The sequence below is a fragment of the Homarus americanus genome, unplaced genomic scaffold, assembly GCF_018991925.1.
Source record: "Homarus americanus isolate GMGI-L3 unplaced genomic scaffold, GMGI_Hamer_2.0 scaffold42563, whole genome shotgun sequence".
Classification (NCBI taxonomy): domain Eukaryota; kingdom Metazoa; phylum Arthropoda; class Malacostraca; order Decapoda; family Nephropidae; genus Homarus; species Homarus americanus.
In genome coordinates, this window is record NW_024754039.1 from 70,937 (window position 1) to 94,598 (window position 23,662).

General features: G+C 39.7%; 1 protein-coding gene across 3 annotated transcripts; it reads right to left on the reverse strand.

Moving 5' to 3' along the window:
- Positions 1 to 835: 835 nt before the first annotated feature.
- Positions 836 to 23,106, reverse strand: LOC121855680 (facilitated trehalose transporter Tret1-like). Of its 3 annotated transcripts, XM_042350758.1 has the most exons (10): positions 23,047 to 23,106; positions 18,598 to 18,736; positions 17,875 to 18,123; positions 12,214 to 12,342; positions 11,819 to 12,028; positions 11,461 to 11,657; positions 10,758 to 10,908; positions 3,798 to 3,941; positions 1,318 to 1,421; positions 836 to 1,138 (listed from the first exon to the last, which is right to left on the reverse strand). In XM_042350758.1, exons 2-10 carry the CDS (start codon positions 18,683 to 18,685, stop codon positions 968 to 970), a joined length of 1,443 nt encoding a protein of 480 aa, XP_042206692.1. In that variant the 5' UTR covers positions 18,686 to 18,736; positions 23,047 to 23,106; the 3' UTR covers positions 836 to 967. The 3 variants fall into 3 exon arrangements, with proteins under 3 accessions (XP_042206692.1, XP_042206694.1, XP_042206693.1); XM_042350760.1 differs by lacking the exon at positions 18,598 to 18,736 and having other exon boundaries at positions 23,043 to 23,105; XM_042350759.1 differs by lacking the exon at positions 18,598 to 18,736 and having other exon boundaries at positions 23,047 to 23,098.
- Between the last annotated feature and the right edge of the window lie 556 nt (positions 23,107 to 23,662).

The following is a 23,662-nucleotide window of genomic DNA, read 5'->3' on the forward strand; positions in this document are numbered from 1 at the left end:
ATGCTCATATATCTTTCAACTGGGTGCACCTACACGTCACTTCAGTATGGAACGAGGATATCAAAACAAAGTTTGTCTCGCATACCTGCAACTTGTCAAGCCATGTATGAAGTGCTCAAGGAAGATTACTTGCAGGCGAGATTTGTAATACATAAAAATTCATTGAATAATGTTAGAATTATGATATGCATAGACAGGAAGCTATGGGACTAGAGTGAGGAGAGCAGCAGGAACGAAGAACACACAAGAATGTCCTCATTACATAATACATAAACAATCTCCCGTTTATTGTCACGCCAATAATGTACATTGCATAAGCTTATTTGGTTATACACTGGACATCTGGACCGAGCTGGGAACATATACGTATCACATTTGCAGTACTTAAAGTCGTCGCTCCATATCCGGCAGCAAACCACCAGTCAGGCGGACCATGATTTCTCTCGACGAAGGGCGCGGGCACTCTTCTGGTTTGCCCGCCAATTTTGCCTGATAACGGGCATTTAGCGTGTGCCCGCCGGGCACTGCTCGATCTTGTGGACGGGCCTAAGAGTTTTAAAAAATGCGCCTCACCCTGTTACTAATATTCACAAAAATCTTCAAACCTTTAGACCAATGAAAGTTTTGAGAACAGGTGAGGCTTTAAATTTCATAAGGATGAATCCCCAAGATAGGTTCACTCCTGGTTCAAACCATTAAATTATACAGAAAAGTAGATATTAAGAGCTATATCTTGCTACCACATAATATCACATTAGCGGTTCGTTTAAGACATAGGGCAAGTGTTGTTTCCACCCATAAATCTTAAGAAATATTGCTTAAAAAAAATAAGAAGCATGTTTTCTGGATCTTTATCATTTTAATCACAATACCAACTGTCATTTAGGAGTAATTTTCTCCCATGTATAACAGTGTAAGCTTACGGGATAATTATTTTGAATAAGTGTATTAATAGGTTGATTGAACTCTATATTGTGGTGATGTCCTTTTTAGTCGTGATGACTGGACCTCCGAAGTGTGCGGTAATCTCTTGCAGTGTCTTACCCTTCGTCTCCGGCACCACCAGGATGCAGAAAATAAAGTTGATGAAGCAGCAACCAGCGAAGAACCAATATATGCCGTAGGGCCCGATTGCTACCTGTGGGAACCATCGAGGGTCAGTGGTGGTCTCTGTTCTCCTTAATCTTATTTCATCAATAAATATTGCAGTTACAGAATATACTTATCTCTGATCATCATTATGAGTACATTAGTCAATAGAAGGAGAAAACTAAACAAAAACATAATAAAACACAGACACGGGGAGAGAGACTGTACCTGCATCGGCTCATATATGAGAGTGATAAAGAAGGAAATCGTCCAGTTGACCATAGAGGCTATACTGCTGGCAACCCCTCGCACGTTCAGCGAGAAGAGTTCACCTACACATACACTTAAATGTTAGTTGGTCAAGGATAGGGGATTAAGGTGGACAGTGTGACTGATGTTGGTGACATAACTGTTAACTAACTTCAGCAGATGTTTTTACACAATGTTACTCTTTAAGGTCAGCTTAATATATATAGATATATATATATATATATATATATATATATATATATATATATATATATATATATATATATATATATATATATATATATATATATATATGTAACTGGTCGGAATTTACTGGACCTTTAATTTCTCACTTGACTTGGGGTTTATTAAAGATTATTAGATGGTAATTGCAGTGGAAGCGCCCCTTTGAGAAAAATCCCGAACCAGCACAAGAACACTTAAATCTACTAAACAAAATAAATTGTCCGTGACCCGTGGAAGGATAGCGTCTGTGACTGGGATGAACGAGACACACTGCAAAATTTACACTTATATTCCCTCCAACACTACAAACACAATCAATAATGGTACACCAATATGCGCACCTCTTAACCTGAACTTAAAACACTACTCTGGGGAATAAGAGTTATACATGGTGTTGAAATTATTAGAAACTCAGGCAATGCCTCATTAGAGAACAATAAGTTTAAAGTATTAGGAAATGTTGCTTGCACACATGAAACAGGCCTTAAGGGTTTTCAACAAAATAATATCCAGCACTGAGAAAATGGTATTAGAAAAATAAGAAATTAATAACTCTACAATGAATAGGCTTTAAGGGCACTCAACAAAATTATATCACCCCAACAGATGCACAATTCCTAACCTAACTTAACCACTACTCTGGGGAACAAAGGTTATACCCGAGATCGGAATTATAGAGAAAAATTAGATGCATTAAAGGAATTAAATCACAGTATCACTCTGGTTCCACTTAGTGACACAAACATTAAAAAAACAATACTATCAAAATCATTTAGGAACTATTACTACACACGTCAAGATAATATCAGTAACTGAAAAATGGAATTAACTACACACAAATATATTGTCACTATTATTGAGATGTTACTGGGTCCACCAATACCCGTGAACCATGCTCCACCCAACTCAACCTACACCCGTAATAGGGGAGATAAAATGTTCCTCTAGGTATCCCCTAGACTCCTGGTCTCAGTGTGTGACCATTAATTTACTGAGATAGCCTCGGTGTACTCTCAGTGCGTCCATGGGCGGGAAGAGAGAACGCCTGCAGGTGACCATGGCCAGTAGGTAATACTTCTAGCTGACCGAGGGCACGTGGTGTTGAGCACCCACGTGGTAAGAACTGATCACCCAATGCTGATGCTGGTCCCGTGTCGTTTTAGTTGTCGGGAGCACTGGTTCACTCAAGAGATCCTTTGCTACCCCGCTAACCAGTGACAAGCCTACACTGATCGTTCCAACGACGACAATCGCCAATCTTCAATCATCAACGGCAGTCAATCTCTCGCAGTCAAGTGGGTTCTGAGGGAAACCCTGAAATTGACTCACTGTTAGCTCTTAATAACTTTATCACTGCCCTATCTAACCCCTATCTGAGATCGAATGAGACTTACTTGTTATACTGCAATAGCGCAACACAGGTGACTAAACCACGTGATTATTTCTGTGGATGGACTCGCAGGGACGTCCTGTGGGTCCGATCGCTTTCACATGACTGAGGACCAGCCAGCCTGGCGTCTCTCCAAGGCGCTAGCTTAGGCCTAGTGACATATTTTCTGCCTAACTAATAACTTTCTTGGGACACCCGTAACATTATTCAGACAGGTAAACGATCTATAATAATTTCAAATTCAATAATAGTCCCTTAACTTCATGAATCGCATCATTATTAATTCGGTAAACTACATTCAATATCGTATAGGCCTAGTTCCACAAACTCTCGCACGTAGCGGGAGAGCGGTCTTCCCTCAGACGACCTTGAACTCAGCATCGCCAATGGCGCGGCGTTTGAAACTACACTGAAGTTTCTGAATATTACAATCGACCCCCTTAAAAAAAGACAGGACTGTCCTCATGTGCTGAGAAAACATGCATACTACCCCCCTAAAAAAATTTTTCTAAGAACTTCAAGTCACACCTGCAACAAGCTAAATGCAGCATTTCCGTCTACTCTTCTCTTTTTTTCCTTCCCGCTAACATACATATATATATATATATATATATATATATATATATATATATATATATATATATATTTTTTTTTTTATCAAGATTTATCTTATCCACGTTTTCATTGTGGATCTACACTATATATATATATATATATATATATATATATATATATATATATATATATATATATATATATATATATATATATATATATATAATTGCGTGTTTCTTAAATATCATAATTTTGCATCTTCACCTACCCATCATGAGCCAAGGGATGGGACCATAACCAATGGAGAAAGCTGTTACGAAGACGATGAAGGAGACGAGCGGAAGCCAGCCCAGGTTGAGTACCGCCCAATCCTTATTCCAGTATTTCTCATAGAAGTACACATCAAGAGCCACTGGGTATATGCGAATGATAGAAGGGTATAAAATTTTATGAGGAAGATGAATTGAAATTTCAACAGATTGAAGTAGAAATAGTGCAATGAAGAGTATTGGTGAGTCCTTTGGTATATATGCTGTGTATGACAGCACCTGGACGAGGTACCCTGTAATATAAAGTGTTATGTTCCACATGTTAGTCAGATTTATTAGTAATATATATATAAATATATATATATAAATATATATATATATATATATATATATATATATATATATATATATATATATATATATATATATATATATATATATATATATATATATATATATATATGCATATATATATGCAAGTAAATCACTGTAGGTGCGCGTGATCCAGGTATATGCTGAAAACCACAAGGAAAATGAAAACACGAAGTTCCCAATCGCTTTCGTGTAATTCACATCTTCAGGGGTGAGTACAAACTAAGGAGAAGTACAGAACAAGTTATATATATATATATATATATATATATATATATATATATATATATATATATATATATATATATATATATATATATATATATATATATATATATATATATATACAAGGAAGGGTGAGATCAAGTTCACAATGGTCAGGTATAGGTAATGACCCTATTAATCTTCAAAGCACCGCAGCCGTAGGTAGTCAGGTCAGAGGGTAAGCTGAAAGTCAGATCAGCAACCTGGGACTTGGTCACAATTTTTCGTGATGCCAATGGCAGCAGAGTCTACCATTAGACAATACATTATGCTTCCAATATCTTCCCAGGTAGTAGTACCTCCCAGATTGATACCTGCCTACTACCTACTACATAAAAAAAATACACACACACACATATATATATATATATATATATAATCAACGACCTCACCAGCAAGGAATCGAACCCTCGACCTACTGGGTGGGACTAGGGAACGCTTACCGGCTAGGCCACAAGGACACTAAAAGCAGTTCTAGACTCTGTTATATTTCACACAAAGCCTGTTCATCGAACTGATGGCGCCCAGTAGGGCGAGGGTTCGATTCCTTGCTGGTGAGGTCGTTGATTATATGTTCAAAGTCCGCGTGTTATATGGACTAAAAATGAAGTATATATATGTACCTCGCATTTCATACCAGCTGGATTCGGTAAAATGCTACTGACACCACATAAGAGGCACGGGCAGTTTCCCAATGAGGTTCACGGCGCCATCAGCTCGATGAACAGGCTTTGTGTGAAATATAACAGAGTCTAGAACTGCTTTTAGTGTCCTTGTGGCCTAGCCGGTAAGCGTTCCCTAGTCACACGCAGTAGGTCGAGGGTTCGATTCCTTGCTGGTGAGGTCGTTGATTATATGTTCAAAGTCCGCGTGTTATATGGACTAAAAATGAAGTATATATATGTACCTCGCGTTTCATACCAGCTGGATTCGGTAAAATGCTACTGACACCACATAAGAGGCACGGGCAGTTTCCCATTGAGGTTCACGGCGCCATCAGCTCGATGAACAGGCTTTGTGTGAAAGATAACAGAGTCTAGAGCTGCTTTTAGTGTCCTTGTGGCCTAGCCGGTAAGCGTTCCCTAGTCACACCCAGTAGGTCGAGGGTTCGATTCCTTGCTGGTGAGGTCGTTGATTATATGTTCAAAGTCCGCGTGTTATATGGACGAAAAATGAAGTATATATATGTACCTCGCGTTTCATACCAGCTGGATTCGGTAAAATGCTACTGACACCACATAAGAGGCACGGGCAGTTTCCCATTGAGGTTCACGGCGCCATCAGCTCGATGAACAGGCTTTGTGTGAAATATAACAGTCTAGAACTGCTTTTAGTGTCCTAGTCACACCCAGTAGGTCGAGGGTTCGATTCCTTGCTGGTGAGGTCGTTGATTATATGTTCAAAGTCCGCGTGTTATATGGACGAAAAATGAAGTATATATATATATATATATATATATATATATATATATATATATATATATATATATATATATATATATATATATATATATATATATATATATATATATATATATATATATAATTATATACCTGTATAAGTAAATCACTGTAGGTGCGCGTGATCTAGGTATATGCTGATAACCACAAGGAAAGAAGAAAACACGAAGTTCCCAAGCGCTTTCGTGTAATTCACATCTTCAGGGGTGAGTACAGACTAGAGAGAGTAATACAAATCAAGGTGTATATATACAGAGGAGGGTGAGACCAGGTCCACAATGGTCAGGTATTAGGTAATAACCCTACTAATCTTTAAATAGCACACAACGGTTGGTGGTCAGGTCAGATGGTCAAGTGACCCGGCCTTCTCACCTGATCACAAATCTTCTTAATTACAAAATTGTCCAGCTTGGCACACATGCCGCTATTTAGGGTGTTAGGGTCGGCTCTATCTGTTTCGTGTTTTTTTTTTTTTTAGGGGAATAGCCCACCCGGGCTCAGGTGATCGACCCACAACGGGGCCTAAGGGGCGAAAAAATTAGAGTAAAAGGAAATTAAAAATAGAAAAGAAAAAGATTATATTAATCTAAACCACGAAGATGTCGGAAAATCACCCTTTTGAAGTGAGACAGATTGTATGAATATGGAAACACAGAGCATAAGGACAGAACCAGACAATGTGATGTAGTCGTGGCCAGAATTAGGCTAGGATACAGACACATCTGGCAAGTTAGTAACGCTGTACCCATACCGGAACACTCAGCATGTAAACTTTGTGATAATCCTTTAAAGCATACACTTGAACACTATATTATTGAATGTGACACTGTCAAAGACTTCAGGGCACCTGACTTATTGTATCTTGAACTATGTAACTACTTCATTGAATCAGGTGTGCTTGAGGACATTCTTGCTGTTTATCCCAAATTTGCTAGCCCACACTGATTAGTCTTCAACTAGAATATGACTCCAATGTATGTGATCCACTGACCTATATATACTGCTAATGAATATGATGTATTTCCTTCTTTGTGTACGAACCTCTGTCCTGCATGGCAGTGAACAGTAGCATTACCCACATGAATCTGACCGACGTATATGTATGTACTGTATGTATGTGTGCATATGTGTATATATATGTACATGTATATGTGTATGTATATATGTATATGTATGAATATGTGTATGTGTGTGTGTACATATATGTATATGTACTGTCAATGAATATGATGCATCTCTTTGTGTACGAACCTCTGCCCTGCATGGCAGTGAACAATGACATTACCCATATGAATCTGACCTCTATACATTTATAGCTGTTAATGAATATGATGTATTTCTTTGTGTATGAACCTCTGTCCTGCGTGGCAGTGAGAAGTGATACCACCCTCAGTGCCAAGACCTGACTGAATTACTCAGAATAGGCAAACTGTACTACAATCTTTGTCAATAAATTTGTTAAACTAAAGAAAAAGGCAGAGCATTCCACAGTTAGGCTGTGTGGAGAAAGAAAAATATACTATAACGGGTTATTCTAGTGTGACCGACATCCACAGAGAAACGGTGGGCACCGCGGGCAAGACGAGTGTTATGAGCCCACAGCCTTGCCAGCGGTACACAGGATGCCAAATTCACCGAACATTGCCCGTTAAAATACCTGTAAAGAGAGTGAAGCAACATTGCAGAGAAAAGAAAGGGAAAAAATATTATAAACTAAAGGGGGAGTCAATAAAACAAAATGCCTTTGATTCTACGCTATCCAACAATTTGACAGGAGAGCCACCCCAGATATGAGAGCAGTACTCCAAGTTAGGACGAACGAATCCCTTATAAACTTGAAGCAACTGCTCAGGAGTGGAGTAGCTAAGGCATCTGTACAGCATTTCCAGCTTTCGGGAGGCAGCTTTAGCAATGTTGTGGACGTGTGGCTTCCATGACATATTAGGGGATATGGCGAGGCCTAGCATATATATTTTAGAATTTGGCAGAATGATAGCATCCTGAAATGTGATTGGTGGGAAATCATCTAATTTGGAAAGTGTAATTGGTAAATACCGTGTTTTATTACTGTTGAAGATGAATGAATTATAGGAATATTATATAAATTATATTAAGATACTGTACAAAACTATGTTTGGGTATGTAGCCCAGGAGAGGAACTGGCAGGTGGCAGAGAAGAAGGGAGGCAGGGGAGGGCAACTCACCTCCCGTGCTTGTCAACCCATGATCCCTTTATAATAGTATACAATTTCACCATAATTCTTATAGGCTCATTTAGTGTTGGGTTAATAAAACATTATCGAAAAATAATCAATATCCCCCCCCCACCCCCGCCAAAAATCTCTCACACAATCCCAGATGAGCTATTGCACTGTAGTATCTTGTATATTCCCAGTCTCTTTACAAAGCGGTAACAGGTGATCGGTTTCACTGACACCGCGGTCTCTAATAATGGTGTCAGCAATCATCATCACTCAAGCACCATTGTTGTCACTGCTCAAGAGGGCTGGTGCTTTCTACAGGATCTGTCTTGAGCATTAAGTAAATAATATTGTAGCATATTTATCAGAAATTAATACAGTAAATATTATTGTAGTGTATAATGCATCTCCATATGCCCTGGTTTATTCACTGATTAGTTATCTAAGTGCAAACGTAGCCAAATTGAGCTATCATGTATAAATTAATTTTAAAATAGAAATTAGAAATTAAAATGTTTTAGTAATGCTGTTAATATGTTTGCTGTGTAAGTGCCTTGTCACGTCACGTTACCGTACCGAGTTATGTTTATCTATTATTTAGAACATAAGAACATAAGAAAATTAGGAGTCTGCAATAGGCCGGTTGGCCAGTGCATGGCAGCTCCTGTCGAGGGTTACTACCACTCTTTATCATCCATGAATCTATCTAGCCTCCTTTTAAAACTTTCCAGCGTTCCAGCACTTACTACAAAGTTGCTAAGCTTGTTCCACTCGTCCACCACCCTATTTGTGAACCAGTTCCTTCCTATCTCCCTCTTAAACCTAAACTTCTCCAACTTAAATCCGTTGCTACGAGTCCTATCCTGCTCGGATATTATAAGAATTTTATCTATATCTCCTTTATTGATTCCTTTCACCTACTTAAATACTTCTATCACATCTCCCCGCACTCTTCGTCTTTCTAAGGAATGCAAGTTTAGTTTCTTTAACCTATCTTGATATGGAAGGTTTCTAAGTCCCGGAATCATTTTCGTCATTCTTCGCTGCACCGACTCCAGTGAATTGATATCCATTCTATAATAAGGGCACCAGAACTGAACCGCATAATCGAGGTGCGGCCTACTAGTGCAAGATATAGTTGCAATAAGACATCTGCACTCTTATTACTTACACTTCTAGATATAAAACCTAATACTCTGTTTGCCGTATTTCGAACATTAACGCACTGTTTTCTGGGCCGTAGGTTCGGGCTTACAAATACCCCTAAGTCTCTTTCACAAGTCGACTTCTCTAGGTTGATGTTATTAAGGCTGTATACATTGACAGTATTTGTTCTTCCAATATTAAGTACGCTGCACTTGCTGTAGTACATTTGCATCCTGCCCTGAATTAATCTGCCGCCCTATTTGGTGTCATCCACAAACTTGCTTATGCCACTGCTGATCCCAGTATCTAGGTCGTTTATGCAGATTATGAACAAGAGTGGGCCCAATACTGACCCCTGGGGAACCCCACTGGTTACACAGCCCCACTCAGATTTAACACCATCTACGCTGACCATCTGCGTTCTATCGGTGAGCCATGATTTTATCCAATTTAAAACTTTCCCCTTGATACCATGAGCCTTAACTTTTCTCAGAAGCCTCTGATGCGGTACTCTGTCAAACGCTTTGCTAAATTCTAAGTAAATAACATCGTAATTTTCGTCATTATCTACTACCTCGAAGACTTTCCTAAAAAATGGCAGCCAAGGCAAGGCAAAAAAACTGAATAGAAAACAAAAGAATATTTGAACACAAAAATTCGGAAATTGCCAGTAATTCGAGTGACCCACAGCCTCTTTCTTGTCGAATTAACAAGGGCATAGTGTACTGTACAGTGGTGTTCCAAGTTGAAGAAGATAATCCATACAGTCCCCCACTTCCAGAAATATAATATAATCACCTCTAAATTCCAACTCACATGTTTGGGAGCAGAAGTAATGCAGCAGTTTATGTAGGTAAACAATAAATCTCCATAACTTGAAAGAGTACCTGTTTTTCATTTAATTTTCATTTAGCTAAAGGTATGTCATATTGATTTTTTAGCAGCCCTGAGTGCTTTCGAGTTAGCCTGAGGTGTATAACTATTGGGGCGGAGGTTACAGGAGTGGTAGCTCCCCCAAGGCCATGACCACTCATGGTTCGGTAAAATTGCTGGTCCGGCATCGATCCAGCCCCAATGGTGCCGTAAAATCAGTGGTCGACCTGTAGTCATATCCTTATAAAGCTATTAGTAAAGACTGTAGTCATATCATTATAAAGCTATTAGTAAAGACTGTAGTCATATCATTATAAAGCTACTGTAATAGTAATGGCTGTAGTCATATCATTATAAAGCTATTAGTAATGACTGCTAACTGTTAAAATTAAGAGAATTACAAATTGTCTGTAATTAGTATTTATATAAGAAGCTTTTGGTTGACCCAGGTCATGGATTATGTTAATTATTAATTAATTTAAACTTTAATGACTTTCCTTAAAATATATCCACCAATATATTAGTTATCATTTGTCAACTTGACCGAGTGTATCGAGAAATATTCTCCTGATTATTAACGTCCTTGTAAGACTAAGGTAAGGATGCTTGGTCATTTACAAAGGACTAATTCTATTTTGCTGACCTAATGCAAGTGTCATGATGGCAGATGAAATGATGAGGAGCACCTTCCTGCCAACCTTGTCCATGAGGATGCTAGCGACAGCTGTGGCCAACACCAGCACTACACCCACGATGATAGTACTGACTTCCTCTGGCAGACCAGACCCAGCATCCTGCAGTAACCAATACAGTCTGGCTGAAGGACTTAATTAAAACATCCAACTGTCTTCTGATATCCTACATGCTATTGTTGTGGAGAGTAAGGGAGTATACTTATATCCTACTCCTAACATCTGTCACAGTAGAGTTACTAAGCTTTCTCAGGTCCTAACTAACATCTGTCATGGTAAAGTTATCAAGCTCTCTCAGGTGACAATGAATCATTTAAGGCATTCAACATTTCTTAAAGGAACTGTGAATACACTACCTTTTAGTTGTTTGTATGTCATTGATAATTGGAAAATTTGATTTAGAGGACACAAAATTGCTCTAATGGCATGGTCGAGGAAGGTACGGGAGTGGTGGTGCCTCAGTAAATTACCTCAAGCCGATTTTAAATTTTCTAGTAAAATACAAACTCTCTGAAGTACTGAATGGCAGGTTTTATTTTAGGAAACAGCTTCAGTTAATGATCCCAATGTTTAGTAACTTGGAAGATTTTACTGCGCATGAGTTGTTTAAATACAGAAATTAACTCTAGAATAAACTTGCTGCTGAAGGCATACCTCAAATATGACGGACAGGTTAAAGAGCATAGCATTAATGCCAGAGATCTGCTGGAAGATCATGAGGGTGCAGGAGATGAGGAGGGGCTTGAGGATGTAGGGAGTCTTAAGTTCATTCAGAGACACTGTGTTCTGTAGAGCCTCCTCCTGTGTCTTTCTCATCAGTTGCATCTCTGGCTCCACGTCATAATGTTTCCCTGAGAAAGTACAGTACCAACAGGTTAGCGTGCATTACTATCTGCTTAAGTTATGAAAATAGTATGTGCCAAAGTAGATGTTGTTCACATGCAAATAAAAGTTTGTAAAAAAAAAAAAATCGAATGTTCAACGTTACAGATGAGATGCAGTCATTGCTCACCCCTGAAGTACTGCAAGGCTTCTTTGGCTTCTTTTTCTTTTCCTTTAGAGAGAAGATAAGTAGGTGATTCTTTCGCGAATAAGACCAAGACGAGATATATGACAGGAGGAATAGCACAGATACCAGCTAGGCCCCGCCACGTGTTCATTACGGCTCCAAACACGAAGGAGTACAACATACCAATCACAGCCATTAGCTGAAAGCACGTACCTGGGAAGACCATTGGTCACAATGAACATTATGATGGACTTCAGACAAGATAGTATAACTTAATAGCCATTAACATAAAACTATTCATTTCAGCAAAGTAAATATGAAACATAGAATACTAATACAGTACTTTCATATTAGTGGCAGGTCAGTGCCAAGATCAAGAGACCCAGTGTTCAGCTTACCCAGTTTTCCTCTGATGTCTGGCGAGGAAAATTCCCCAATGTAGGTGGGCACCGCTATAGAGGTGACGCCAGCACACAGACCAACAAGAACGCGTCCACATACCAACATGGCGAAGTTCTGGGCGAAGACTGCACGATATTTATTTTGAATGATTATCAAGAGAATTCTTACTGAAAAAGTAATACATAAGAACCAACTTACAGGTACTGGGTTTAAACTAAAGATCATGCTGTGATGATGATATGAGAAAAAACCCCAAAAGCACTGTATGAAAATACAAAGCTCAAATTAATTTTTCAAAAAGATTTTTGGTGCTTTGCAATTAATAATATTCAGCTGTGTTCAATTAACAGCTCGAACCACAAGTACGGTATACTCTCGATTTAACGGAATCCGATATAATGAACTCGATTTAGCGGAAGGAATTTTTCAGTTATTTTTCACTCGATTAAGTGAACTAGTTCGCTAAATCAAGATTAATTCCATTAATACGCTCACACCTACAGAGACACCTCAGACACATGATATGTACATAGAAACATTAGAAACACTATTAATGGCTTACCTTAAACTAGGGGGTTCGGTGTTTGTTTTCAAATTTTCTGTTATTTCCAAACTTTTTCCAATTAATAGCTGCACTCGATTTAGCGAACTAGTTTGCTTAATCGAGTGAAAATAGCGGAAATTCGATTTAGCGGAAATTTCGATTGAACGGAAAGGGGTGGCTTGAATTAGTTCGTCAAACCGAGAAAATACTTGGGTGGTAACTGTGAAGATAACTACCAACATCCCTCACTGACGAGAAAGTCACTGGGTCATCCCGACCTGCAAATTATAATTATTTATGTAAATAAAACTAGAAATGTTTTTATAAATTTCTAAATTATTATATATCTACAAAGTGTTCAGGGCAGTGTCAGGTATCTCCTAAATCTCACTGTATATTATCCAGTAGCGAAAACTTTTGTGGCTCACCTGTAAAGGATCACTAGAAGCAACTACCCGAACACACTAATACTAATACTGTACTACGGTATTACTATTATTACTTTGATTTCACTTTAAATCGAGTATCATCATCATCCAGATACGATACAATGATGCGTTATTTTTTATGTCATTCCTTAGTGAGCTCTGAGGTAACTCAAGAGGCTGATACGGCACATTGACCCAGAGTTCTTACTGCCAAGCGATTAGCTTAACCCTGCGACATGACCGTGTGACTCAAGAAGCAACCCCTCCAGCCAGTACACCAGTCTAGACACACCCAGTCTAGTGTTGATTGGGAGAGGTCATTTGCCGGTTGGTGACCGCCAATATATAGGCCCTGCAGCTCCCTCCTCGAGCATTCACATCGAGGGTCAGTTAGCATTCGGAGCAGAGGGAGATTTCCCTCCCCAGCACGCGTCTCCAGTTAGCAGAGTCTCCCACAGGAGACATTGTCCAGCACTCCCTTCAACAGCACCTGCTGGGCCTCCCTCAGGTCACGCTTGAGTCTTTGTCAGAGCGGTCCCTAGGGCGAGTTACTTACGGTGGGATGGTATCCATTTTATGTTTGTGTCCGAGAATCAGTGTGTAGTAACGTAAATATAATGTTCTAGTAACTTCGATATAATGTGCTATTAATGTGTCCATGCCATTCAGTTGAATAATAAATAGTTGTATTAAAAGCGGTGTTCAGAATAACTAACCGGCCACGCTACCAAACTTCCTCACTTTACAATCCTACAATTAAATATTCCATCTATACTTTCTACTAAATCCCCCTCATTATATTTACTACAACCGCAGTAACCATAACCAAGCTATACACTCCTCCATACAAATGTCTACGGACGATGTCAAGTTATTCAGGGAAATTATGAACCAGAGCTACAGAAAGATCTCTGTGAGCTTCAAGAATGGTTAAAGAAATGGGTGCTAAGATTCAACGTCACGAACTGTAAGAGGAAGCACCTAGGTTGTACCAACAGTAAGGAGGTGCATACAATGTCTCAACAGGACGAACAAACTGCATTAATAGAGACTGAATGTGAAAAGGACCTGGGTGTGTATGTTGACAATGAGCTGAAGTTCTTGGGTCACGATAGCGTGGCTAGTCTGCTCAACACTTAATTATTCATATTATGCTACACCGCCCACAAAACATGTGTGAAACCAGTGGAGACGTCCGTTCCCCCTCCCCCCCCACTTCAGGGCGTGTTAGTCCTCCGTTTTCTCTCTTGTACTGCCTAAGGGACTCGGATATTTCTTAATACCTAATATGGTGATCAGGAATTTGAAATTGAGAGTAAATGCATTTATTGTACAGTCAAGGATGTATACCTACCGTGAGAGAAAGTATTCTGGGTGAGATGAGTATATGTTGAAGGCATCATATATCTTTATGTGTAGAGTATAGCGTGTTAAGAGGTTATGTTTTGAGTACCCACCCACCAGCTTTAAATCATTATGTTTCGTGTGTACTTATGCGATAGCAATTCAAAACTCAAGCCATATTTTTTTGATCTATGAACATCAGAGAATCCGATGGGAGTATAGAAATTGTTGTCAATTCTGTATTATAGAAAATACATTGTCGGCTGAAATGTAAATAAAACTCCTACTTATCGATGGAATATAGCAGAAAATCTCAGTTACCTGCCCACAGTACACTGCCATTCTTAGTACTTGACGTCAGGTTAATTCTTGCCTTTGAAAGCTCAGTCACTGCCAGAAGAGGTGACCACCAAGGGAACCCATTGACTACACCGGCGGACGAAGGCAATGCATGATGGACTGCCTACTAAGGCAAAACCCAACAAACTGGGATATCGGCAGTACACTGCAACTCTCCCTCTCCCCAGTCGTTGCAACACTGGCACCACAGAAATAGGAAAAGGGGGAGCCAAGGTGTGTAGCTGCAGTCTGTGCTCCTGCCTCACCACATAAATCAACTCAAGCACAGCTCACCATACTTCTCATCATCATCAAAACCCCTATACCCCCAAAAGTCCTATGGCGACGGACTAGAGGCGACGAAGGAGTCCCTTTGTCACAACTCTGCACATGGGTGGCATAGATAAGATGGTCATTTATGCACTGGGATCTAGGCAGCAGTGCAATCCAGTCCTGTCTGTGTTACTGAGCAGCCTTTTCGAGGAGCCACTCTGCTCACCCCACATGGGAAGGGGGCTAGAAAAGGTGCAGCCCCCCTCCGCTCATCCGATGGTAACTCCCTAATTAAAGACGAAGAAGGCATCCTCCATCGCTGGAAAGAGCACTACCATTCGCTGCTCAACCGAAACACTGATGTGGATGTCCTGACTACCCAGCAGGTCCCTCAGCATCCACAGCTAACTCACTTCAGCTATCCTATAATCACTGGATAGCTATTGCCATCAAACAGATGAAATATAACAAAGCCTCAGGGTCTGATGGAATCCCAGCCGAGGTGTATAAAGAAGGAGGACCTCTGCTTACCAGCCATCTACACTCTCTCCTGCAGAATATATGGGAAAAGAAGAAAATCTCCCAAGCTCTTAAAGGCACTTTCATTGACAATATTCATAAGAACAAGGGAGACCGGTCAGCCTGTGGCAACTACCACGGGATCCCGCTGCTTTCCGTAGCTGGCAAAATTATTGCCAAAGTCTTCCTAAACAGACTTCATCCTGAGGTGGAAACTTCCTGCCAGAATCTCAATGTGGCTTTAGACCATCACGTGGCACCACTTACATAATCTTTGCTGCCTGCCAGATACAGGAACAGTGCAGAGAACAGCGTCGTGACCTGTACATGGCCTTCATCGAACTGAATTGAATTGAATTGAAACAGTTAATTTAGCTAACCAAGAACTTCGACTCAGTCAACAGGGAAGCCCTCTGGCGGAACCTCAGCCGTTTTGGCTGCACACCAAAATTCATTGCCATTGTGAGACAACTCCACGATGGCATGAATGGCAGCGTCCTACACAATGGCACCCAGGCTGAGTTCTTCCCCATCCAAATGGGGGTAAAACAATGATGTGTACTGGCACCAATTCTCTCTTCCATTTTCTTGGCCGCCTTCCTTACTCGTGCCAGTGCTAATTTAGCCAGCGAGGTGGGCATCCAGTACCGGATGAAGGGTCTTTTCAACAGAAGACGACTCCAGGCAGGAACAAAGGTGTCTGCAGCTTCCATTACTGAACTTCAGTATGCAGACGACCTCTCCTCACTTACAGGAGATCCTGAACAAAAACGCAGTTGCTTATGCACACTTCGGCCTCGAGGTAAATGTATGTAAGATTCAGAATTTATATCACCCTGCCCCTGGTTCAGCCCCACCTCCACCATCTATCCAGCTTAATGGTACTACCCTCTCTCTAATGTTACCCACTTTCAGTATCTCGGTTCCCACCTGTCCACCACCATGGACATCGATGTACAGATTCAACATCGGATCAGATGAACATCTCGAGCACTTTGGCAGACTCCGTTAGTATCCGTGTCTTCAGCTGTAGGGAGCTGAAATTATTTACAAAGTTGTACGTATATCGAGCAGTGGTCCTCCCCACCCTGCTATATGGCAGCGAGACATGAGTCACATACAGGAGGCACCTCAAGGCACTTGAAAACTTTCACCATCGTCGTCTACGTTACATCCTCCGAGTTCGCTGGGAAGACAAGAGAATAAATGCCAGTATTCTTGCTGACACCAACTGTAGGAGCATCGAGGCTACCATTATCCAGGAAAAACTACGTTGGACTAGCCATGTTACCCGCATGGACGGCAGTAGACTGCCAAAGCAGCTACTTCACAGTCACCTCACGAATGGTAAACATAACACTGGCACGCAACTGAAAAGGTATAAGGATAGTCTTAAAACAAACCTGAAATAATGCCAAATCGACCCCCTCACCTGGGAGACGATTACTCCACACCTTAATGCTTGGAGGAGCACCACACGAGAAGGTGTGAATACTTTCAAGTTAACCCGACTGCATACTGAGGCAGACAAGCGCCAATGGTGGAAAGACCCCCACACTAGATGTAGCCCTCCACATGTGCAACATTAGTGACCTACCCTGCCAGTGCTGTATCGGCCTCTCTAGTCACCTTAAAGCCCACCAACGAAGATGACATCCTTAATAACTCCTATCATTTTATCATAGCTGGGTGATCATCATACTCGAATCTGAGTAACAGCAAAGTAGTATGTTTGTATGTATGTACACACACATACACAAGACTAAGAGAGGAGGTATACAACACTCGCCTCAGAACTAAAACATGCACACCGCATCACTTTAGGCTTCTTGGAAACAATTTATTGTCTTTGACAAATTCAATTACCACTTATCAGAGGTCGGCTTTAACTCTGACCTTCCCTAAGAATTAACTGGTCAAAGGTCAGTCACGGTAAAGATCAATCAATGCATAACGAGGATAAATGGAGGAAGAGTAAGAGGAGGAGGAGGATGGAGGCGGTTAAGGTTTTGCAGTAGCGATAAGTTAAGGCGAGATTAGGAAGAATTTGGCTGAAATACTCGTGTGCACGCACGCACGCACGCACGCACGCACGCACGCGCACGCACACACACACACACACACACACACACAAACACACACACACACACACACACACACACACACACGCGCGCGCACGTACACACACAGTCTACAAAGATGTAACTCACCTAAGAGTGCCCAGGACCCCAAGAGAGGCAACACCGATGCCAACATGGTGCCTCTTCTGCCCAGAGTGTTGATAAACACCCCACCAAGGAGACCCCCGGTGAGGGCTCCCAGGTTTATAGTGGAGGTGAACCAGATGTTTTGTTCCGTCGTGATAACAAGAGAAGAGTTGGTGGAGTTGTTCATAAGCTGGGGGCTGGCGGGTGACGTGTACCCCATGGCTGTACCAATATTTAGTGCTCCCAGAGTGACTGTCAGAGGAGGGAGTTTGGTATTAGAACGTGCATAATTTTCTACAATACTTCCGGAGGGTGAACACCTCTTACAATACCGTAAAGGTGAAGCCAATCTCTTAAATTGCAGTACTGTTTAACCATCCTTTCAAGGGTAACAGTGAATTTCTCTCGCTCCCCACACACCTTTAGAGGCGCGTGTGAGAGACAACGAGCGAGCTGTTCTGTCTCCACCCACCCCCACCCCTCCATTGAACTTTTTAATAAAGCAAACTAAACATACTCGCATCTCTCCCATAATTAAATGTGCAGCAAAGTAGAAAAATAAATATCTGAAACGATTTGAAGATAATTAATCGGACACATGGAAAAATAGCCAATGCGACAACCAGCCTTGAATACAAAAAACACACAAATTTACCTATTTGTGTATAAAAAACATGACGAAGCATAAAATATGCCTGTACTCACGGAAACAAAAAGTAGGTTTACCTGTGATGGTAGCTAAGTACTGGGTGAGGTGAGCGGGCTTTTGCTTCCTCTCCAGCAACTCAAACTGGGATCCTCCAACGTCAGTCATGATTGTGTATGTGTGTGTGTGTGTGTGTCAGGTCCTTGGTGTTTTTTGTTGCTGTAGAGACAAACCGAAAAGTAATCATTATATTCAACAATTTCTGATTAAAAAGCTCTAACGACGTTCTCGGGCTGTATCCTTAGTTGTTTTGGTTGTATATTTACACTACGCTCATACTGAACAAACGCAAACTTGTGTAATGATTTTACTGAATAAAAATGTCGGTTTACCCTTCCATCCATCCATCCATCCGTCCATTACTCCATATATCTATTGTCACGACCACTACTAAATAACCTTCCTCTTTCAGCAGTGCTCAAACTCCTAGGCCCATTAATCAGACTCACGTTCTGAAATAACGGCTGTGGTTAACAGACCAGGATATGTAGACACCCCTTGCTACCTCTGACTGATAGTTGAAGGTCACATTTAGTACAAACACACAGAGAGAAAACATCCAAGGAAAACTACTATTTATACTGTACAAATTGAGTTAGGACTGAGAAATACTAATTTATAACAATTAACAACCATTATATTAACAATAAAACAAAGAGTACAGACATTGACACTGCATGGACTTGTGGCCCAACTGATTTAGTAAATTATCAATCTTAATCTCACAATAAGGCTCTTCCTCCATTCACAAAAGTATCACTTAGTATTCACCCTAAATTAATGTAAAAATGCAGGATATACAATGGATGAAACAAGATTACAATCACTTCCCTGATCTCACACCCATACCCCCAATTCACCGTGGAGGAGAGAGAGTGTCTCTCTTGTAAACAACAATACATCTTATCCAATTAGAATATTAACTCAAAACTTTTGGATAAGTACATAATATTATATGATTACAGAATATTATAAATTACATAGAACCAATATAATTCACAATAAATACAGAAAATAGAATGATTTCAAATGACACATCTAGTAGGTAATAGGCAGCGATCAAACAGGGAGGTACTACCGCCTGGGAAGATATTGGAGGCATAATGTGTTGTCTAATGGTAGACCCTGCTGCCGTATGGCATCACAAAAATTGTGACCGAGTCCCATGTTGATGATCTGACTTTCCGCCTCATTTACACACAATAGCAGGGTCTCAATTGTTTCTCTTACTATTGGTCATGAGTTAAGGGGTGAAAGAAGATTATTAGGGATCGAAGAAAAGTGGTGAAATTGAAATGCAGTAGTAGAAAGAATCTGGGCTCAACCAGATCACTTCATCTTATCTATTGTTTTTTATCTTTGTTTTGCTCCCTTGGGTCTTCAGACCTTTCTATTGACATTGGTTTATTTATATGGTGCTGCTTATTACACTTTTTACCACTGACAACACAACATACATATAACATTTCTCAATTTTGATATTATTATTATTATTATTATTATTATTATTATTATTATTATTATTATTATTACAGTTGTTGTTATTATTATAATTATCATTAGTATGTTATTATGTTATTTTTAATTGTGTATTTTTTATTATAAATTTTATTTATTATGAATTATTATTATTATCACATTTTCGCCCCCCAGGCCCCGATGTGGGTCAGTGACCTGTGCCCGGGTGGGCTAATTCCAGTAAAAAAAAAAAATTAATAGAAAACCAAACAGCTCTTACAACGGTGACTGATATAAAAGAACATACGGCACACATCATAGTATATTTACGGTATGTAAATACATAGCCCAACCATCCATTTATGTATCTGACCATCAACTGTCCACAACTAGAAGTGGCCATGACGGGAAAAGGAAGCAGATAGTTTATGCAGGTCTTATTGGAGATAAAGAGCGGTTATTACCTACTTCGAATATTACCTGTATTTATCGCATCTCGGCTGTTATATTGGTTTATCGAAAAATAAAGTAGGTAATTATGTAATCGTGATTAAAGACGTTGTCTCAACATGCCATTTACCGTTGATCTTATATCTGTCAAGGGATGGGGACTTAAATTATAAGAGAAATAAGGCGTAGTAAATATGTGCATTGCAATCCACAACTTACATGTCATGCCAGTTGGAGCTGGTTCAGATACTCCTGGTTATGTATTTTTCATCATGCCTGTCGTCTCGGCTAGTGCGTAGTTCGCTTGGTATCTCTCGGGTGTAGCCTGGTTACATCCTCTTCTTTACTTTGTCTCAGCCAAAGCCTCCACACCAGTCGACACCTCACCTCGTCGTCAACCATAGGCACATAAAGTGTGTGTGGAGGACAGTAGCAGTTTGTGCAAGAGTAAACTAATCGACAGGTAAAATATTATCGGTATATCACATCTCGAGCAGAAGAGATCGATTACCTTCTGTAGATCATTAACTTGACCGTTGTTGTCTACTGGTTCCCTGTTTGACCTCCGTGGTGAAGATTTTTTCCTTTCCTTAAGATATTCCGAACTTATGCTGCCAATATGAGTTACAGTATTATAAACTGAATCCGCACCTCCCTACCAAGTTTAAGCTCTCAAAAACTGTAGAAGTGCATCAAGAACACACACACACATATATATATATATATATATATATATATATATATATATATATATATATATATATATATATATATATATATATATATATATATATATATATATATATATATATATATATATATATATATATATATATATATATATATATATATATAATCAACAACCTCACACCTTAGACTTTGTTATATTTCACACAAAGCCTGTTCATCGAGCTTATGGGGCCGTGAACCTCCAATAGGGGACTACCCATGCCTCTGATTTATTGAAATCAGATTTTTTATTAGTCGATTTTTTTACCCAATTATTCATATTTCATTCTTTTATACAATAATGGAGGCCTTTTTCTATGTAGTATGTTTAAAGCCATTATCTTATATATGTAATATATATGAAAATTACCTTATATTTTTTTACTGTGGATATAATTTGGCTCAAATGTCTTTATGAAAAACTTATTTATTGAATTTGTAAATAATAATGACATTTAATAACTTTTTTTACCTAATTTAGTAAGGTGATGAATAATGCAGACTGAGTACAACAATAAGTTCATCAGTCCTACATGAACATAAAGAATGACACAAATGTAAATTTACCAAGCTGGGACAGGTCCAATACAAGTCATGTCTTAATAGGCAGGAACAAATCTTGAGCTGCTCGTATGTGTTGTGACTTTGTCTCTCTACCTGTATGTTATTGTAGATTTTTAAATGATTAATAACAATAGAGAATACAACACAAAATAGTGTAAAATATCTTTTTATTTTTTAGATTACTTTAAAAATAAAATATTTTTTTTATATAATCATTGATTCCTTAAACTGATTATAAGAGATTAATATCAACCCTGCTCCTTACTATCTCTTCTATTATCACATACAGTGTACGTGTTGTTGTTTGTGTCAACCCCTTCTTATCTGCGCTTGTGGTTAGCTTGACCACTTCCATATAAAGTTCAGCCATTTGTCACAACAGAAGCTGCTGTTAGTCACGTAACAAACAGCTGTTATTCACAAGAGAAGCAGTAGTTAGTTACAACAGAAGTAGCCGTTAGTTTAACAGAAGTAGCGGTTAGTTTCAACAGAAGCAGCCGTTAGTTACAACAGAAGCAGCCGTTAGCTGCAACAGAAGCAGCCGTTAGTTATAACAGAAGCAGCCGTTAGTTATAACAGAAGCAGCCGTTAGTTATAACAGAAGCAGCCGTTAGTTATAACAGAAGCAGCCGTTAGTTATAACAGAAGCAGCCGTTAGTTATAACAGAAGCAGCCATTAGTTACAACAGAAGTAGTCGTTAGTTACAACAGAAGTAGCCGTTAGTTACGAAAACGTGAGTTAAAATGTGGTAGTTATCAAACTTCCTCAACCGGGGTTAATTAATATAAACATAAATCTGAACTCTTAATCAAAACAATAAATAAAGAGCTGCCATTACAGTGGATTACCAGTTGAACAGTTGTCAGAAAACACAATGAATATCACCAAAATAATATTCAACACAACAAGAAATACGGTACCTCTTCTCAAAATCGTCGTGAAACACTAAGTACAAATGTTTCGAGCTATCAAGAAAAGAATTATTTCACACTTACATACGTAGCAAAATAACATTAGCGTTCCCTGGTTGGTGATGAAATGGCATAAAACGGAAGTTACGCGAGTGTGGTAAGACTTGGCAAACGTGTGTAGATATTGATGATCTTATTCAATAACACGTTAAAATAGTTACAACTGTGATTTGCGTAAATAGATCCTTTAATGAACTCTTTAAGTCATATTATGCTGCCCAACAATTGCTTTGTATGCGGAGTTACAAACTGCATTTCCCTACCTGGACCAGCAGGAACAACATAGTATTACCTACTGTAAGTGGTCGGAGCACCTAACAGCATGGACCTGGGTCTACCACCAACGGGCGACTGAGACCGAGTTAATGCCTCGTCCCAAGAGCTGATAACCATAAACACACACGCCCCTTCACTCCCCCCCCCCCTTACCAACACCTTTTCTGGGCCTCCCTTGAACATAGCATAGTCAGTCCCCTATTAAGGGCTTATTCGGCCACCTTCCCAGCTCTCAGTTATAGTGCATTGACTCTTGGTTGTCTCTCACATGGGAGATGATGTGGGGGGTGACGGGTCCCACCGTCTTCTGAATATAGTAATGGTTGCCCCTCGTGAATTTGTTTAAGGCGTAGAAGCTGTTGCCAACACAGCAACCACACCCTAAGTTAACAAGTTGCAAGACCCAGTGTCAAGGAATAGTCAGAGACGACCAGACAACTCGCTAACTGCACGATTGACATCCAGGTTCCCAATTACTGCTGGGTAGACAGAGGCAAATGGCGTAAAAAGAAACTTGCCCATAGTTTCACCCTGCACGAGGATAGAACCCGGGTCCGCTCGTTTACGAGGCGAGCCTACTGACCATTACACCACAGGTTACCCTTCTTATTATACAGTAGTCATCAAAAACAATAC